Source organism: Physella acuta, unplaced genomic scaffold, assembly GCF_028476545.2.
Source record: "Physella acuta isolate Inbredline_101_S28 unplaced genomic scaffold, ASM2847654v3 ptg000548l, whole genome shotgun sequence".
NCBI lineage: Eukaryota > Metazoa > Mollusca > Gastropoda > Physidae > Physella > Physella acuta.
In genome coordinates this window covers 530,225-551,841 of record NW_026732067.1, presented here as the reverse complement: position 1 = coordinate 551,841, position 21,617 = coordinate 530,225, and the positions used below count along the sequence as shown (strand labels likewise).

Here is a 21,617-nt window from a genome sequence, read left to right as displayed (position 1 = left end):
TATATAGAAAACCTATACTTTGCCAGTGCCCCCCCCCCCCCCCCCCCACACACACACGGAAATTGTTGATTGATATTGACATAGCAAGACATTTGATAAAAGGAGACAAACTCGTCATTGTAATACAAATTGTTTATTCTAAGTTATGTCCCTTTGCAGTGGCGTCACTGGGTTAGGTGTACCTGTTGCTCTAAGCACCCCCCTTGTGATGGTACTTCCCCATTGTTTAGTCATACTATAAATAAACTGCTGAACACAGCACATCATTACAAACAATAATTTAATACATAGCGGTAAAGGCACATTTTCTGTAAACGTTTAGTTAAGAATACGATGTGAATAAAAGATTTTGGTCCCTTTTGAACACTGCAACCTGTCAATATAATAGATCAACATTCACTGTCTACACGATATTTTGTAGACTATGTAGCCGCTTAATTTGAAGAAATAGTATAATTAAATCGAGCTTTCAGTACTTTTCGAATAGCCGTACCTATATCAGCCTTAGCGATGGTAAACTTGTTGTAACGATGGCATAATAGTTGAGTGGTAGAGGCTCATGTTCGTATCCCGGCTGTTGTCAAGTTTCCCTTTCAGATGTAACAATCCATAGGGCAGTTGATGTAGAGTTCAGTGGCCGGCAAGATGCGCAACGGTAAACTGCGCAACGTAGAAATGCGCACAAAAAAAATTGTGCAAGGGCTTTTTTTTCATGTTCTTAAATCAAGCATATATAGACGTTATCAAATAATGACCACATGTACATGGTAGCAAAATAAAATATTTTTCCACGAAATATGAAAAAAAAAATAAGGTGTATTAGTATAAATTAGTTTGTATTTGCGCATTTTTCTAGTTGCTCAGTTTTCCGTTGCGCAGTATTCCGTATACGCATATTACTGGGCAGGGGCGTAGCGAGGGGGGGGGGGGGGGGCTGGGGTGCGGACCGCACCGGGTGACACCAATTAGGGGGGTGACACCAAGGCAAAAAATAGCAAAATATATAGAGAAAAACTCGAGGGGGGGTGCAAATCGAAAGTTTGAGGGGGGGGGGGTGCAAATCGAAAATTTGAAAGTTTGTCCCTGGGAAGGGTCTCTATGCCTCTGGGGGGTGACACCATTAAGTGCCGCGCCGGGTGACACCCGACCTCGCTACGCCACTGTTTCTGGGAACAGTAGAGTTTATGTTTCTTAGCCAGTTGAAGGAATGATGTGATCAGCACTATGCCCAGGCAACTTTACTTTCCCTAACAAGAGTCTGGTACCCATTAGAGACGGATGGACGAAGCGACATCGGACTAAGATCTTTATTCTATTCTTTCGTGTTTTACTGTCCCAAGCCCACTCTAATATGGTGACCTCATATCAGGTCACTTCAGGTCTGAGTATCAATCAAGTATGCAAAGAAACATTATAATATATATCTGTATGGGTATGAGTACGGCTAACCAAAAGATCTCATATGATGTTTACAACGGACACAGTAGTTGGCAGACAGCAGTGTATGGGTACGGCTAACCCAAAAGACCTCATATGATGTTTACAACTGACAGTAGTTGGCAGGCGGCAGTCAGCACTGATTTAGCATCCACCAGTGTGTGGAGGGGCCACAACTCGTAAGGCAGTAGCGGGTCAGACGCGAACTGGGCGACACACTGCTCGATGGACACACGGCTGGGGAACCACAGCTGACCACACCTGCGACACAGCACCTGGTGTGTCTCGTGGTCCGTGACGTAAGGCAGGATGTCGTCACGGAACCACGCCCCCACCTGCTGCTCCACGCACCGTCTTATCGTCTGCGGGCTGTGGTCGTGCAAGCCACGCCTACTTTCAAGATGGCGCTGGTTTTGTTTTAAAGTGGCGTAGATATTATGTAAAAATATCTCAGCAGTTAAGAGATCCGGAATTGACGCTGTTTTTAATTTGTGTCGATGCTGCAAGGTCCCACCCAGCAGGTCGGAAACTTGGATTTGTTTTTTGTGGATGGAAGCGATGACGTCACTGCGGTAGGCCTGATGCAGGTCGTGACATACCCCCGGGTAAAAATTCTGCCTCTTCCATTGGCTGTTCACATTCTCTTCCGGCGTCGTGCGCTGCTCCAGGTTATAAATAGCATCGCCGCATTTCTCAGCGATAGTCGTGACGTCACTCGACATGTCCAAACACACCAGCGTCCATGTTTCTTCAAACTTACATCCGGGAAACTGGGCCACGGACCCCGTCCACACCACAAAATTCTTCTCGCAGAACAAAACAGCCATCGCGGCCAACTTAGCAAAACTTTCGGTTGTTTGTCCGCATATTATCTCCATACAAAACTCCGGGTCAAATTTGGTGCGGAACTCTTCTGAGAAACCTTCATGCCATAAGTCTTTAAGCTGAGCAGGTCTGCCGCGGTGGAGAGAGAAACAGGTGGATAGTATGGTCCAGGTGAGAACTCTCGGGAAAGCTAGTGTCAATTTGGTCAGCACCTGGATAACACCTTTCGGCAGGTGAGAAATATACTGGAACATCAACTCAGAACTGACGTGCTTGGCACCGTACAGATCGACGTACATTTTTTGGGGACTGACGGCTTGCACTAGCCAAGTGAGTTGGGAGTGACGCAGGCATTCCAACAGGAAGAACAGACCTCCGTCTTTGATGAATGATTTGCTGTGGTCGTGGATGGACAGCATGGCGTTGTGGGCGAGGAACCAAAGTTTCATCTGGGGGTTCTTCACATCAGGCAGTAGCTCGTACTTCACATCACTGTCTGGACATTTTTACAAACAGTAAATATAATACACACAATTAAAACACAGATGTGTCATGTTATAACATTGTTTTACATTTTGTTTAGCTAACATAAAGGAAGATGAAGTGGTTCTACTGCACAAAGATGACGTCAAAACAATTAAATTAATCAGTTTGGTAATGTCATTATTAGTTTAACACGCACCATGCTCATGTTCAATGGCTTAACAATGTTATTTTGCACATCTTAAAACCAATTTCAGCGTTCCCATGCCTTTTGATTAAAATGTTTCTTTTGCAATACTAGGTATCAGAACAGAATCTACCGTGGTATCAAATGGAAATATCTATTCTTATTGTAGGATTTGTTTCTCAAACAATGAATCAGGTGACGGACGCTGGACTGTTTCAACATTTTAAGTGTGCGGGGAAGTCTGACTATTGGTGAAGATGTGTTTAGACAAGCGTGAAATGTGTTTAGATAAGCGTGCAATGTGTTTAGACAAGCGTGACATGTGTTTAAACAAGTGTGACATGTGTTTAAACAAGCATGACATGTGTTTAAACAAGCGTGTGACATGTGTTTAAACAAGCATGACATGTGTTTAAACAAGCGTGACATGTGTTTAAACAAGTGTGTGACATGTGTTTAAACAAGCATGACATGTGTTTAAACAAGCGTGACATGTGTTTAAACAAGTGTGTGACATGTGTTTAAACAAGTGTGTGACATGTGTTTAGACAAGCGTGACATGTGTTTAAACAAGTGTGACATGTGTTTAAACAAGCGTGATGTGTTTAAACAAGAGTGACATGTGTTTAAACAAGTGTGACATGTGTTTAAACAAGTGTGGTGTGTTTAAACAAGTGTGACATGTGTTTAAACAAGTGTGTGACATGTGTTTAAACAAGCGTGACATGTGTTTAAACAAGCGTGTGACATGTGTTTAAACAAGTGTGACATGTGTTTAAACAAGTGTGACATGTGTTTACCCCTTTTGTCTGGCAGTCCCAAGGTCCGTCGGGCGTGCGAGTCAAGAAACGATGACGTCACAATGAGCCTCTCGAACGTTGGGTGAGCGCTGATACAGGCGAGGAGTGAGCTGGACGGGAGATGCTGCAGGATTTGCTGGGGAGTGAACATGTAGGGGAGTGGTGTAGGGATTTACTGGGGAGTGACACACAACATGTAGGGGAGTGTTGTAGGGCTTTACTGGGGAGTGACACATAACATGTAGGGGAGTGTTGTAGGGATTTACTGGGGAGTGACACACAACATGTAGGGGAGTGGTGTAGGGATTTGCTGGGGAGTGACACACAACATGTAGGGGAGTGTTGTATGGATTTACTGGGGAGTGAACATGTAGGGGAGTGGTGTAGGGATTTGCTGGGGAGTGAACATGTAGGGGAGTGGTGTAGGGATTTGCTGGGGAGTGAACATGTAGGGGAGTGGTGTAGGGATTTGCTGGGGAGTGACACACAACATGTAGGGGAGTGTTGTAGGGATTTACTGGGGAGTGACACACAACATGTAGGGGAGTGGTGTAGGGATTTACTGGGGAGTGAACATGTAGGGGAGTGGTGTAGGGATTTGCTGGGGAGTGACACACAACATGTAGGGGAGTGTTGTAGGGATTTGCTGGGGAGTGACACACAACATGTAGGGGAGTGGTGTAGGGATTTGCTGGGGAGTGAACATGTAGGGGAGTGGTGTAGGGATTTGCTGGGGAGTGACACACAACATGTAGGGGAGTGGTGTAGGGATTTGCTGGGGAGTGAACATCTAGGGGAGTAGTGTAGGAATTTACTGGGGAGTGAACATGTAGGGGAGTGTTGTAGGAATTTACTGGGGAGTGACACAAAAATGTAGGGGAGTGACACACAACATGTAGGGGAGTGGCACACAACATAAAGGTGAGTGTTGTAGGGATTTGCTGGGGAGTGAACATGTAGGGGAGTGTTGTAGGGATTTACTGGGGAGTGAACATGTAGGGGAGTGGTGTAGGGATTTGCTGGGGAGTGAACATATAGGGGAGTGGTGTAGGGATTTACTGGGGAGTGAACATGTAGAGGAGTGTTGTAGGGATTTACTGGGGAGTGAACATGTAGGGGAGTGTTGTAGGGATTTGCTGGGGAGTGAACATGTAGGGGAGTGGTGTAGGGATTTACTGGAGAGTGAACATGTAGGGGAGTGTTGTAGGGATTTACTGGGGAGTGACACACAACATGTAGGGGAGTGTTGTATGGATTTACTGGGGAGTGAACATGTAGGGGAGTGTTGTATGGATTTACTGGGGAGTGAACATGTAGGGGAGTGTTGTAGGGATTTACTGGGGAGTGACACACAACATGTAGGGGAGTGTTGTATGGATTTACTGGGGAGTGAACATGTAGGGGAGTGTTGTATGGATTTACTGGGGAGTGAACATGTAGGGGAGTGGTGTAGGGATTTACTGGGGAGTGAACATGTAGGGGAGTGTTGTAGGGATTTGCTGGGGAGTGAACATCTAGGGGAGTAGTGTAGGGATTTACTGGGGAGTGACACACAACAGGTAGGGGAGTGACACACAACATGTAGGTGCGAACTTTAAGGGTGGAGAAATCTAGCGTTAAAAACTTCGAAATATTCGAAATAAATTGAGCATTGTCGAAAGGTAGAGCATTCTCCTGCTACCCCATAAGTATCGAGTTCGGAACTCGGTCCCTACTCGGGACTGCAAGATGTCCCCGAGCCTAACCCAGCTCTGATGGGTACCTGACTCTAGTCCACCCAGCTCTGATGGGTACCTGACTCTAGTCCACCCAGCTCTGATGGGTACCTGACTCTAGTCCACCCAGCTCTGATGGGTACCTGACTCTAGTCCACCCAGCTCTGATGGGTACCTGACTCTAGTCCACCCAGCTCTGATGGGTACCTGACTCTAGTCCACCCAGCTCTGATGGGTACCTGACTCTAGTCCACCCAGCTCTGATGGGTACCTGACTCTAGTCCACCCAGCTCTGATGGGTACCTGACTCTATTCCACCCAGCTCTGATGGGTACCTGGCTCACTGAGTCCACCCAGCTCTGATGGGTACCTGACTCTATTCCACCCAGCTCTGATGGGTACCTGACTCTAGTCCACCCAGCTCTGATGGGTACCTGACTCTAGTCCACCCAGCTCTGATGGGTACCTGACTCTAGTCCACCCAGCTCTGATGGGTACCTGACTCTATTCCACCCAGCTCTGATGGGTACCTGACTCTAGTCCACCCAGCTCTGATGGGTACCTGACTCTAGTCCACCCAGCTCTGATGGGTACCTGACTCTAGTCCACCCAGCTCTGATGGGTACCTGACTCTAGTCCACCCAGCTCTGATGGGTACCTGACTCTAGTCCACCCAGCTCTGATGGGTACCTGACTCTAGTCCACCCAGCTCTGATGGGTACCTGACTCTAGTCCACCCAGCTCTGATGGGTACCTGACTCTAGTCCACCCAGCTCTGATGGGTACCTGACTCTAGTCCACCCAGCTCTGATGGGTACCTGACTCTAGTCCACCCAGCTCTGATGGGTACCTGACTCTAGTCCACCCAGCTCTGATGGGTACCTGACTCTATTCCACCCAGCTCTGATGGGTACCTGGCTCACTGAGTCCACCCAGCTCTGATGGGTACCTGACTCTATTCCACCCAGCTCTGATGGGTACCTGACTCTAGTCCACCCAGCTCTGATGGGTACCTGACTCTAGTCCACCCAGCTCTGATGGGTACCTGACTCTAGTCCACCCAGCTCTGATGGGTACCTGACTCTATTCCACCCAGCTCTGATGGGTACCTGACTCTAGTCCACCCAGCTCTGATGGGTACCTGACTCTATTCCACCCAGCTCTGATGGGTACCTGACTCTATTCCACCCAGCTCTGATGGGTACCTGACTCTAGTCCACCCAGCTCTGATGGGTACCTGACTCTAGTCCACCCAGCTCTGATGGGTACCTGACTCTAGTCCACCCAGCTCTGATGGGTACCTGACTCTATTCCACCCAGCTCTGATGGGTACCTGACTCTAGTCCACCCAGCTCTGATGGGTACCTGACTCTATTCCACCCAGCTCTGATGGGTACCTGACTCTAGTCCACCCAGCTCTGATGGGTACCTGACTCTATTCCACCCAGCTCTGATGGGTACCTGACTCTAGTCCACCCAGCTCTGATGGGTACCTGACTCTATTCCACCCAGCTCTGATGGGTACCTGACTCTAGTCCACCCAGCTCTGATGGGTACCTGACTCTAGTCCACCCAGCTCTGATGGGTACCTGACTCTATTCCACCCAGCTCTGATGGGTACCTGACTCTAGTCCACCCAGCTCTGATGGGTACCTGACTCATGTCACCCAGCTCTGATGGGTACCTGGCTCACTGAGTCCACCCAGCTCTGATGGGTACCTGACTCTATTCCACCCAGCTCTGATGGGTACCTGACTCTAGTCCACCCAGCTCTGATGGGTACCTGACTCATGTCACCCAGCTCTGATGGGTACCTGGCTCACTGAGTCCACCCAGCTCTGATGGGTACCTGACTCTAGTCCACCCAGCTCTGATGGGTACCTGACTCTAGTCCACCCAGCTCTGATGGGTACCTGACTCATGTCACCCAGCTCTGATGGGTACCTGACTCACTGAGTCCACCCAGCTCTGATGGGTACCTGATTCACGTTAGGGAAAGAAGTTGGTGGCTCGGCATAGAAACTGGTGAACAATACTTCATCTGCCCTGCGGATCTTTATTTCTGAAAGGGGAGCTGTTATACCATAGATCGTTGATATAAATACAATGTTACTTGTACATTTGTAAAAATATACATACTGCATTAATCAATCTAGAAAAGAATATATTTTAATTTGTGTTTTAATATTTTGAACTTTAAAAACTCTCGATTTCCTGGCTAGTATTTTAAAAATTAATTTCAGCTATATCTAAAAAAAATTATTGATTGAACGGCTAATGACACCAATTAGATACTCAGGGTCGCCTAACCCATTAACACTAGTATTTTATTAACCATCACGCGGATGGTCCGTGCATATTTTAGACTATATTTTATAATCAGTTCGGTTAAATTGTGCGAAACTTCTAAAAATAATTTTTTTTTCTGTAGAGTTTTAATGAATAGATCAGCTGGCATGTATGGTTGGATACGAACATTTTGCATTTAGAGAAATGTAGTTCACGGAGATTTTTATTTTATTAAGCCCGATCTACTTGCAAGATACTAGATGTCTAGTCCGTCTCTCTCTACTTGCAAGATACTAGATGTCCAGCGGTCTATTTCCCCTTACAAAGTACGACAGGCACCTACACGTATTGTCTTTTAAAGTTTGTACTCCGTCCTTTCACTTCCACTACACACCGCTCAAGTAAACAAAAATCTGTGTCAGCTGGTGTTGTTATTGTTCGACTAGGTGTGTTATCACTCAGCTTGCTAACAACATCATGTTTACAGATACGCGCTAGTACGTAAAATTGTGATCAAATCAAAACGAATCATTGTGTACAGTGTATAATAACCCCCCCCCCCCTCTACAGTAAGATGAAACTCACCAGAATGACTTCATGCGGCAAACTTAACAGCTGTATCATGTTAATCTGATGATCTCCCTTGTCACACACTATCAGACACAACACTGGGATCACGATGATGCAGCTACTGGTTCGAGACTCCCTCCGCTATTTGAAAGGATCCTTAAACAGCAGGCCAAAACAGATGAAACATTGAGTAATAAAAATACATTATCGACAAAGTCATACGTCGTTGTTTTAGAGTAGTTTTTTATTGTTTCCATCAGGATAAAAATAACGACACATACACAGAATAAAACCATCTGCAACTTCTGTTGTAGCCAAATAAATTCAGGCTCCCAACTTAATTTATGTCAACAACGTTGGACCAGGTGTAAGGGTCGGATAGGAAAGTTAACTGAGGAACTGAAATAGGGATCGGACAGGAAAGTTAACAGAGGAACTGCTGTAGGGATCTGATAGGAAAGTTAACTGAGGAACTTCTGTAGGGATAGGAAAGTTAACTGAGGAACTTCTGTAGGGATAGGAAAGTTAACTGAGGAACTTCTGTAGGGATAGGAAAGTTAACTGAGGAACTTCTGTAGGGATAGGAAAGTTAACTGAGGAACTGCTGTAGGGATAGGAAAGTTAACTGAGGAACTGCTGTAGGGAGAGGAAAGTTAACTGAGGAACTGCTGTAGGGATAGGAAAGTTAACTGAGGAACTGCTGTAAGGATAGGAAAGTTAACTGAGGAACTGCTGTAGGGATAGGAAAGTTAACTGAGGAACTGCTGTAGGGATAGGAAAGTTAACTGAGGAACTGCTGTAGGGATAGGAAAGTTAACTGAGGAACTTCTGTAGGGATAGGAAAGTTAACTGAGGAACTCCATCAGACCACAGTGTCAACACAGATCACATGACCACAGTGCTGTGAGTGACGGGAATGTGAAACTTTGAATGATGAGCAGCGGTTTAATGTGGGCAGACCATCCCACTAACACAGAAGAGATGACCAGACAAAAGATGACCACAGAAGAGATGACCACAGAAGAGATGACCACAGAGGAGATGACCACAGAAGAGATGACCAGACAAAAGATGACCACAGAAGAGATGACCACAGAAGAGATGACCACAGAAGAGATGACCACAGAAGAGATGACCACAGAAGAGATGACCACAGAAGAGATGACCACAGAGGAGATGACCACAGAAGAGATGACCACAGAAGAGATGACCAGACAAAAGATGACCACAGAAGAGATGACCACAGAAGAGATGACCACAGAAGAGATGACCAGACAAAAGATGACCACAGAAGAGATGACCACAGAAGAGATGACAACAGAAGAGATGACCACAGAAGAGATGACCACAGAGGAGATGACCACAGAAGAGATGACCACAGAAGAGATGACCAGACAAAAGATGACCACAGAAGAGATGACCACAGAAGAGATGACCACAGAAGAGATGACCAGACAAAAGATGACCACAGAAGAGATGACCACAGAAGAGATGACAACAGAAGAGATGACCACAGAAGAGATGACCACAGAAGAGATGACCACAGAAGAGATGACCACAGAAGAGATGACCACATAGGAGATGACCACAGAAGAGATGACCACAGAAGAGATGACCAGACAAAAGATGACCACAGAAGAGATGACCACAGAAGAGATGACCACAGAAGAGATGACCAGACAAAAGATGACCACAGAAGAGATGACCACAAAAGAGATGACAACAGAAGAGATGACCACAGAAGAGATGACCACAGATGAGATGACCACAGAAGAGATGACCACAGAAGAGATGACCACAGAAGAGATGACCACAGAGGAGATGACCACAGAGGAGATGACCACAGAGGAGATGACCACAGAGGAGATGACCACAGAAGAGATGACCACAGAAGAGATGACCAGACAAAAGATGACCATAGAAGAGATGACCACAGAAGAGATGACCACAGAAGAGATGACCAGACAAAAGATGACCACAGAAGAGATGACCACAGAAGAGATGACCACAGAAGAGATGACCACAGAAGAGATGACCACAGAGGAGGTGACCACAGTAGAGATGACCACAGAAGAGATGACCACAGAAGAGATGACCACAGAGGAGATGACCACAGAGGAGATGACCACAGAGGAGATGACCACAGGGCTGTTAGTGACAGGAATGTGACGATTGAAATGTTGAGGAAAAGTTTTAATGCATGCTCACCATACAACCAACACACAGCCACTAAGTAAAGTTACTTTTTCGAACCTGACGGTCCATGGAACAAGAACAGTCATGCTGTTGTTTGTGTGTTTAGCACTACGACTTTGTTTCCCGAACGTGATTTAGATACCCATCACATCTGGGTGGACTCAGGGACTTTCTACTGGCTTGAACCCGGAATCGAAATCAAGACTTTTCGGGTTAGCCATTTAGCACTCTACCACACCTTCCCATTATTCGCTACTGTTGGGTTTTTAGTGAGAGCTATGCCGAAAAAAATAGTTCCATTGTTTTTCCCAGTTTCATCGGTAGCTTCCATACGTGTACCGTATCGGGGCAACAAGACACAGTTGACTAGAATCAAAGCTGCAACCAGTTTAATACTATCTTCTCGACGATGAACTGTATTTTATGATTCCAAAATGTTATAGGACCTACTTCAATTTGAATGTAGCGAACGGAAAATAAAGTATTTCGTTCTTGATTTTAAATAGAGAAATTGTTCAGGCAGACGCCCATTTAAGTAGAGTTTTTTTTATAGACCAGTCAATACTTGATACAGAGTTTCTTTTAGGCACCCATTTCTGGTACTTCCCTCCCCCACCCCTCTGAAGCACGTCAACCCCACAACCTCACCCCCACCCCCACACCCACACCCCTCAAAGAAGATAGGGAAAAAAAAACTTTAACTTTATTAAGTAATGTATACTTTAATCAGTGCCCCCACCTCATCTACGGAGAAAAACGTCTAAAAGAACCTCTGCTTGAAATACACAAAATTTAATTTAGATCAACAGTATTAAATTGTTATTGTTTAATTGCGCCATGAGTGGGTGTCAAAGACCGTATAGCAGATAATTCTGGAACATACATTTGCATAGTCCAGCAGTACTAGCATTCATCAAGGCTTTCAGCTCTAAAGAAAATTATTCACCATCTTAACGTATTCGTTCGTTTCTTAATCTTAGTCAGCTCGACGCTTTTTATTATGAATTATTTAAAATAATTTATTTTAACTCATTTAATCAAAGTTGTACAAAAATTTAAACTTTAAGAAAACCTAAATTAATTTAATTAAATTTTAAGAGAATCTTAATTAATTTAATTAAAGTTGTACAATAATTTAAGTCTTAAGAAAACCTACTAATAAACCTCTAATGAAATGTTCCCATAATCAGTAAAATAAATTTTACGAAAACCCACTGAATAAATATTAAGAAAACCCATCGAATAAATTTAAAAAAAAAACCATCGAATAAATTTTATGAAAACCCACTGAATAAATTTTAACCGCGACAAAACAACTGTAACAAACCGCACTTGAAAAAAAATTCTCACCTGCCTGATTGGTAAACGAAAACTCAAAGCCCAATCTCGGAATGGTCACGTCAACACATTTCACCAAACGAGCCTACAGTAAAACATGCAAACACATTTGCTGTAATAAATTGCAAGTAAACAATAGATAGGTTTGTTAATCAACCCTCATAGGATTAGCATTAATAATCGCCTACATAATCATATACTTCAAGGGGATAATGGATTTAATCGTCATTGTCCACCAGTATAAAAACGCTATCTCAATCAGCATAATGATTCGATATTAAACCATACACTGTGTGCTAAGTTTCACAATGAATATCTTCTGTAATGTTAACTGGCTACCAAAAACTGACGTGCTCTGTAGCAACAAGAACTACGTGTAGTGTCGGTGTGTGACTGAATAAAATACGTGGTTTTATTTATTGTGTTAGGATATTCCTCCCTTTATTACAATACTAGATTGTCCTACGCGAATGATTGGATGCTGTACAAGCGCTCTACCAGCAAAACAATACATCCGGACAACTTTGTCAAGGAAATGAATAAGGCCGGTAATAAACCCCTACGTAAATGCCGTTAATATATAACAACCAGATATTTATAATTTAATGAGTACTTCTTTTAAAAAATGTAATGAGGGCTTTACATTTCTGTAATTTTAATTGTAGGGGCGTTTTTATATCAACGATAAGGCACTAATGATTTCTGGGGGGGGGGGGGGGGGGGGTCGCAAGATCAGCCATCAGGGTGTCGCGGACGCTATTGGGAGTCACCGGTTATACAACCGCCGGGGCGCCGGGTGCCACACTTGGTTTGTAATAGTCATCAACTGTAGTAGCCCACGGTTTCACTGGTGTATGGCGTTCTTGAAAAAGAATATAGGCGCTATAGCGCTCATTGAGGTGCAGGGTGTGTATGGGCAACACAAACTGCTATGCCACGTAGACCTGTCATGATTAGACGTCCTGACATACACACATACACACATATATTAACTTTACATATGATTGATTTTCTTCTTATATTTAACGTATGCATAACAAAAACGGTTTAAAGAAAACAACTTAATGACCTTATATTCATTAACCAGTTAATTATGTTAAGTATAGAAAGATAGAACAACCAACTGTACAGTAAGACATCAGGCTGAAGGGTGGACAGATGCTTAGTAATAAAACATCAAATTACCTCCGCAATGTGTGTTTAACTGGTGTGTATGAGTTGTCCTTCTTGTTTGTCTGTTGTGCAACATCTGTTAGGTAAAATATACTTTAAGCACGATATATATTTTCCTTGTTATAAATTGCAGTGTTTATTATATGTAAATATGATGTCGTTGAAATGTTTCATAAACTGGCTTTTTAAACATAGCTTTGAATGTGTCATGATTAAAGTATAAAAATGATTAGATTATATTCTTTTCGCATTCAATAATTATTTTTTTAAATTACTCTCAACACACTTTTCAAACCCACCCTAATACCGGTCCGGGCTTTGCATGAGTGGGCGTAGATGGAGGGGGTGGGGGGGGGGGGGTGGAACAAAAGCACTGGCGCTCGTGAATCGATACTTGGCTTTAAGAGATATGTCGATTGAAGGTCGGAATCGCTCAGTCGATACCTTAAAGACTGGGGTTAATTAACCCCATTTAACCTTTGACCCGGCGATCGATCCCATTGGCGACAGCTGGTGTTGTAATCTGCACTCAGACAGGTGCCAACAGTATCGAATGGTTGGTGCTTAGTATGTCAAGCGTCAAGTTTCAACAATACTATCCGGCAAGTTTCATCAATACTATCTGGCAAGTTTAATCAATAGAATATTTACTGCCAAGTTTTATCTATACAATAATATCTGCCAAGTTTTATCTATACAATACTATCTGCCAAGTTTCATCTATACATTTCTTTATGCCAAGTTTAATCAATACAATATTATCTGCGAAGTTTCACCAATACAATACAATCTACCAAGTTTCATCTATGCAATACTTTTAACAAACACAAAACTTTCGTAATTTATTAATCTGACAAGCACATTACCACCAACAAAATTCATACAAGAATATATTATTAAATTTTTTTAAAAAATTATCTAATGTATTTTTTTTTCTTACTAACTAATGTTCTTATCAGAATGTCAGTAATTATAAAAGTAAAAAAAAAACATTTTCACAAGTTATCCAAAAAAAAATATTAGTCCGTAATAGACATGTTTTAAATTAAACAGACTACTTAAAAGATCGAATTAATATTTTCTTAAACTAAAATTCGTTAAATATAAACGTTATCAATTCTTAAGCGTAACCAAGGGGCCATATTAGTTGTTCGTAAATCGTGTTTAAACAGATCAACTCTACTCTACCAACGCGACTCTCGACCAAGTGCCACACATTTTATAACGACAACACATTCGAGTTGATCAAAGATAAGACTTACCCGGTAGCACACATCTCCGTACTCGATAAAATAAATGTTAAATAGAGGCCTCATCGCACAGGTGTGTTCTATTGAGTGATTAGGTTTGCGTGTTGATTATCGAAAAACGATAAACTATAGGACAGACAGCGTAAACATTTCTTGAAGACTGACAAACCAATTGTAAAATCTTTAAGCTGGTTTTTTATTTATTTGTTTTTTTTTTTAAATTATTATTTTTTTTTGTATTAGCACACAAGTGACAAAGACAAATTATCTTTACAACACGAACTAATTAGGTGTGTGTTTTTTTATACTAACATGTGGTGACCTGATTAAGAAAAGAAAGCCAACTCTCGCTAACAAAGGTAACAGGTCACCTTCTGATGATCACCTCTCTTATCGTCTGCTTGTACAGATACAGATACAGCCTTTACAATGTCATATTTTAAATAGATAATCCCCCCTACCTTATTTTCACATCATAATTATGTTAAAACATGTGTGGGGCATATGTTACTACATAGCAAGCTTAACCCTAACCTAGCCACTCTCCTAATCGGAGTTTTTAAAAATTAAATAACGCTTATCCTTAACCTAACCGTTAATTTATTTTCATTCTGTATCTGAATCTATTACCTGACTCTAATCCTAACCCTAATTGTGAATAACTTTATTTTTATACGTACTTAGCTATCGCGACAAACAGAAAAGTGTTTGAGGCTACGTCAGTTAGGTTCATGGTGAGATTAAATGTTGGTATTTGTATTTAACTAAACAACAACAACAACAACAACAGACACTTCACAACAATATTCCATTGTTGGCGACGGGACGTGTCAATGGCCAGACAATGATAAAAACACGTGACCTCGATTTTAATTTATTCTAAAAGACGAAGGACAATGGAACAAACACTGTGTCCTAAAAATGTGCATTCGTAAAACATGTGTGTGGGCGTGCGTATATATATATATTTTATATATATATATATATATATATATATATATATATATATATATATATATATATATATATGTGTGTGTGTGTGTGTTTGTGTGTGTGTGTGTGTGTGTGCACGCGCGTGTGTGTAATCTATACGTGCAGTTGCCCTGAGCTAGGAAGAATCCAGATAGCCAACATGAGAATAGACTGTCTTTACTTTACAACCTAGTCAATCGGCAAGCAATCTATGCTTACGGTCTATGAATAACCGCGCGCCCCAAGTCTCTAATTTATCTGAGCCAGGCTTACACGCATCATCGATCTCACAGCTTTCATCACTCAGCTGGGTCATGTTGACATTTAGGCTGATGCTAACGGTACTGCACATTCTCATTGTGGGGGTGTATGTCTCTAATGAATCGGGCCAAAACTGGCCAACTTTATAAGGTGTTGTGGCCAAAACTGGCTCACTTTATATGGTGTTGTGGCCAAAACTGGTCCACTTTTTTAGGTGTTGTGGCCAAAACTGGCCAACTTTATAAGGTGTTGTTTCCAAAACTGGCCAACTTTATAAAGTGTTGAGCGCCAAACGATGGTCCTGTTTACAACAATGTTACTGGTCAAAACAATGGCCAAACTTTTAAAAGTATTGCGGGCCAAGTTTACAACAGTGATGATGGCCAAACCATGGCCGACTTAACGACATAGATGCAGGCTAATATTATGACCCAGTTTTTAATTACACAGGCCGCAATTGTAGACCAGTGTGTTACCGATATCCAATCATGTGACATCACGGAAAGCAGACGATTGCTAACCAGTTGGTAGGAACCTTACGCAAGAAATAACATAACTTAAATAAATCGTAATAATAAATATAAAACGTTAAAAATATAAAATTATACGACAGAAATTTAGCTTTTGTTTTCTAAATTTAAAAAAAAAACGAAAACTTACTTATTGACGTAACAAACGACATATTGAATTTCACGTCATTAAGTCATCAGAGTTTGTCGAAACAGTCTTATAACACTTCGAGACGGCAATAATGAGCTGAATAAAGCTATATAGATATAGCTCGCGGGCTGAACATGGGATTCGACTATCATTCGCTAAAATCAAGACCGTCTTGCCTCAGTCAGTCTTTAAAATATTCTAAAGAAAATTTAAGTTCATTGATGTCATCATCTACCACTAAAAATGAATACATCAGCACATGCTAAATTTTAACTGTTAGTAGTGTGTACATCGTAACGTGATATGTATACACATATAAAGTAATGCATTGTTTTGACAGATCAGCTGGAAATGGTTCTCCCTTTAATATACCATGAAGTATTAATTTGTTGGGATGGGGAAGGGAGGGGGGGGGGGAGTAAAACGCAGTGATTTTTAAAGATTATTACATGGTAAGGAGAGGGGGTGTGATTAAAATATTAGATTAAGATTATGTCTTTAAGCCAGCCTCACCAGCGTGTGAGATAATTGTCTGATTGATTATTTTAATCAGCAATCAATAACATTTTTAAATCATGCTTCGTTACTATTTGATAATTATAAATATCTCTGGTAGAAGAGAAATCGATTCGATTTAATGAAAAAAAAAAACGGTTCGAAGTTACATTTCAGTGACAACTCATAAGTGGAACATAATGAATCACAAAGACCAAATCCTGAGCAGCTATTCACCCAACAAGTTTCTCAGAAGGGAGTCACTGGTATTTGTATTATAGCAACAATTATATATATATATATATATATATATATATGCGTTTGTTTGTGTGTGTGCAAGTGTGAGTGCATGCATACGTGCGTAATAAAAGAACCAATATTCGAAAATATCCGCTTACTTACATCTGAATAAATGACGACAATGTATGTAACCTAAGCGGATCAAATAACTAATCAAAGTATTACCTGGATGCCGACCTAGACAACATGCCCGCACTAGGTACGTACCGGTGACTAGTTCGTCTGCTCAATACCTGGACCAGGTAAACATGCTGTGGTGTCACCTGGCGAATCCTTAACGTACCGGAATTATGCATGACAACTCTACCAACCTTGGCGATAATTACCTGTCCAATGTAATATTTTGTGGGGAACGCGCAACATGGCCGATCACGTGACATCGAGGCAGGTCACGTGACGAGTAGCAGTTTAAAACCGGCGCTGTCTGAGGACGCCGAGTCATCAATATCGGAGAACTAGTCTGTCGAGAGTTAACCCCCTCCCCCTCAAGGTATTTGTATGATTACCGCCCTTGCCAGTGTAAACAAGACAACAATAGTCTATTGTGTGCAGGTCCGTCGGTGCGAATAAAACAAATATTGTTGTTGTTTTTTAACTTTGTGATAAAAAATTTAACAACATTTCTTCTTTTTATATAAGCTTTGGTCGGTAAAATTTAAGAGATTTTATAAGCGACATTGCTTTTTCTAAAGGAAGCAATTTGTGTTGGTTTTTTTCCTGTCCATTTCCAAGCTTACTATTTCAAATGTTATTTCAATATTTCGGAACTCAGGCAGATGAGGCCTGTTTAGTGGAGACAGCAGCCCGTCTAGAAGAGGAAACTCCAAAAACAAAACAAAAACTGGTGCTTTACATATTGGTCTTAGATAGAGAAATGCTATGGAAGTAAATCCAGTAAGAAAAGAAGGCTAAAGTTGACATGTTGACATGTTATACTTAATTGTAATAGAGGAAATCTCCATCAAGAATGCAGTGGGACAAAACAGTGTAAGTAAGCAGTCTTACGACAAACGGACTGAAGGACAAACAGGAGGACACACGTAGTGAAATAAAATCTTATACAAACATGTGCAGCCTCTGAAGACCTAAAAGCCAGACTACACTGAAGTATTAAGTCCGATCAGAATTGCAAAGTTGAACTGAGTCATAGTTATTGGTGCTTAGATTTCGATTCAAACTGGCTGTGTACATGTTATAAGAGTCTCATTCAATGTAGAACATTTGAAGTTCCACGACGATAATATATTCTAAGTTAATAACAAGACCAGGTACATCTTATAATAAACCTTACCCCCCCCCCCCCCTCCTATACTACCATCCTCCTGTCTCCAAATTTAAAAAGAAATTATAATTTTTTTTAAATTTAGTGGTTTTTGTGTTTTAAATTTCAAAGAGGGTCTAACCTAGCTTTATGCTGTTTTATGATAAAATTGTCATGTAATAAAATACTCTTCCCCCACCCCCGATCACACCCCCCCCCCCCCAACTTTCCCATCGACCAAAGCATGACGATAAACAGCCACACTGTACGTGATTTGATTTTTTAAGCTGACATTCTTAAGACGTAAACATAAGCTAGCAAAACAAAATATCAAATAAAACAAGCCGTCTTGAAGTTGTATTTGAAACAAGAAGCCTTTCAATGATACAGTCTTGTATACAAACTGTATGCAACATGACATGAACATACAGCGGTAAACACGACGAGCATATAGTATTAAACACAACGAGCATATAGTATTAAACACAACGAGCTTATAGTATTAAACACAACGAGCTTATAGTATTAAACACAACGAGCATATAGTATTAAACATGACGAGCATATAGTATTAAACATGACGAGCATATAGTATTAAACACAACGAGCATATAGTATTAAACACAACGAGCATATAGTATTAAACACAACGAGCATATAGTATTAAACATGACGAGCATATAGTATTCAACATGACGAGCATATAGTATTAAATGCAAAGGGCATATTCTATAAAATACAAAGAGCATATAGTATTAAACACAAAGAGCATATAGTATTAAACACAAAGAGCATATAGTATTAAATACAAAGAGCATATAGTATTAAACACAACGAGCATATAGTATTAAACATGACGAGCATATAGTATTAAACATGACGAGCATATAGTATTAAACATGACGAGCATATATTATAGTATTAAACACAACGAGCATATAGTATTAAACACAACGAGCATATAGTATTAAACATGACGAGCATATAGTATTAAACATGACGAGCATATAGTATTAAACATGACGAGCTTATAGTATTAAACACAACGAGCTTATAGTATTAAACACAACGAGCATATAGTATTCAACATGACGAGCATATAGTATTAAATGCAAAGGGCATATTCTATAAAATACAAAGAGCATATAGTATTAAACACAAAGAGCATATAATATTAAACACAAAGAGCATATAGTATTAAATACAAAGAGCATATAGTATTAAACACAACGAGCTTATAGTATTAGACACAACGAGCATATAGTATTAAACACAACGAGCATATAGTATTAAACATGACGAGCATATAGTATTAAACATAACGAGCATATAGTATTAAACACAACGAGCATATAGTATTAAACACAACGAGCATATAGTATTAAACACAACGAGCATATAGTATTAAACATGACGAGCATATAGTATTAAACATGACGAGCATATAGTATTAAATGCAAAGGGCATATTCTATAAAATACAAAGAGCATATAGTATTAAACACAAAGAGCATATAGTATTAAACACAAAGAGCATATAGTATTAAATACAAAGAGAATATAGTATTAAACACAACGAGCTTATAGTATTAGACACAACGAGCATATAGTATTAAACATGACGAGCATATAGTATTAAACACAACGAGCATATAGTATTAAACACAACGAGCATATAGTATTAAACACAACGAGCATATAGTATTAAACACAACTAGCATATAGTATTAAACACAACGAGCATATAGTATTAAACATGACGAGCATATAGTATTAAACATGACGAGCATATAGTATTAAACATGACGAGCATATATTATAGTATTAAACACAACGAGCATATAGTATTAAACACAACGAGCATATAGTATTAAACATGACGAGCATATAGTATTAAACATGACGAGCATATAGTATTAAACATGACGAGCTTATAGTATTAAACACAACGAGCTTATAGTATTAAACACAACGAGCATATAGTATTCAACATGACGAGCATATAGTATTAAATGCAAAGGGCATATTCTATAAAATACAAAGAGCATATAGTATTAAACACAAAGAGCATATAGTATTAAACACAAAGAGCATATAGTATTAAATACAAAGAGCATATAGTATTAAACACAACGAGCTTATAGTATTAGACACAACGAGCATATAGTATTAAACACAACGAGCATATAGTATTAAACATGACGAGCATATAGTATTAAACATAACGAGCATATAGTATTAAACACAACGAGCATATAGTATTAAACACAACGAGCATATAGTATTAAACACAACGAGCATATAGTATTAAACATGACGAGCATATAGTATTAAACATGACGAGCATATAGTATTAAATGCAAAGGGCATATTCTATAAAATACAAAGAGCATATAGTATTAAACACAAAGAGCATATAGTATTAAACACAAAGAGCATATAGTATTAAATACAAAGAGAATATAGTATTAAACACAACGAGCTTATAGTATTAGACACAACGAGCATATAGTATTAAACATGACGAGCATATAGTATTAAACATAACGAGCATATAGTATTAAACACAACGAGCATATAGTATTAAACACAACGAGCATATAGTATTAAACACAACTAGCATATAGTATTAAACACAACGAGCATATAGTATTAAACATGACGAGCATATAGTATTAAACATGACGAGCATATAGTATTAAACATGACGAGCATATATTATAGTATTAAACACAACGAGCATATAGTATTAAACACAACGAGCATATAGTATTAAACATGACGAGCATATAGTATTAAACATGACGAGCATATAGTATTAAACATGACGAGCATATAGTATTAAACATGACGAGCATATATTATAGTATTAAACATGACGAGCATATAGTATTAAACACAACGAGCATATAGTATTAAACACAACGAGCTTATAGTATTAAACATAACGAGCATATAGTATTAAACACAACGAGCATATAGTATTAAACACAACGAGCATATAGTATTAAACATGACGAGCATATAGTATTAAACATGACGAGCATATAGTATTAAACATAACGAGCATATAGTATTAAACACAACGAGCATATAGTATTAAACACAACGAGCATATAGTATTAAACATGACGAGCATATAGTATTTAACGTGACGAGCATATAGCATTAAACATGACGAGCATATAGCATTAAATGCAAAGAGCATATAGTATTAAATACAAAGAGCATATAGTATTAAACACAAAGAGCATATAGTATTAAACACGAAGAGCATACAGTATTAAATACAAAGAGCATATAGTATTAAATACAAAGAGCATATAGTATTAAATACAAAGAGCATATAGTATTAAACACGACGAGCATATAGTATTAAACACGACGAGTATATAGTATTAAACAC

At 40.1% G+C, this 21,617-nt stretch overlaps 2 protein-coding genes and 1 long non-coding RNA gene across 4 annotated transcripts; 1 reads left to right on the top strand and 2 right to left on the bottom strand.

Annotated features, from left to right (window-relative positions):
* Nucleotides 1-1,173: 1,173 nt before the first annotated feature.
* LOC131946183 (uncharacterized) lies at nt 1,174-8,626 on the bottom strand. 2 transcript variants are annotated; one of them, XM_059306836.1, is made up of 4 exons: nt 8,322-8,626; nt 3,733-3,868; nt 1,529-2,758; nt 1,174-1,457 (listed from the first exon to the last, which is right to left on the bottom strand). In XM_059306836.1, exons 1-3 carry the CDS (start codon nt 8,358-8,360, stop codon nt 1,530-1,532), a joined length of 1,404 nt encoding a protein of 467 aa, XP_059162819.1. In that variant the 5' UTR covers nt 8,361-8,626; the 3' UTR covers nt 1,174-1,457; nt 1,529. The 2 variants fall into 2 exon arrangements, with proteins under 2 accessions (XP_059162819.1, XP_059162818.1); XM_059306835.1 differs by having other exon boundaries at nt 1,174-2,758.
* Nucleotides 8,627-9,195: 569 nt separating this feature from the next.
* On the top strand, nt 9,196-10,543 carry LOC131946222 (sarcoplasmic reticulum histidine-rich calcium-binding protein-like). The gene is made up of 3 exons (XM_059306897.1): nt 9,196-9,209; nt 9,283-10,062; nt 10,111-10,543. The coding sequence occupies exons 1-3, from the start codon at nt 9,196-9,198 to the stop codon at nt 10,541-10,543; spliced, it is 1,227 nt and encodes a 408-aa protein (XP_059162880.1).
* Nucleotides 10,544-11,853: 1,310 nt separating this feature from the next.
* Nucleotides 11,854-14,431, bottom strand: LOC131946182 (uncharacterized). The gene is made up of 3 exons (XR_009387670.1): nt 14,276-14,431; nt 13,026-13,089; nt 11,854-11,925 (listed from the first exon to the last, which is right to left on the bottom strand). It is a non-coding gene; the product is annotated as an uncharacterized LOC131946182 (long non-coding RNA).
* Between the last annotated feature and the right edge of the window lie 7,186 nt (nt 14,432-21,617).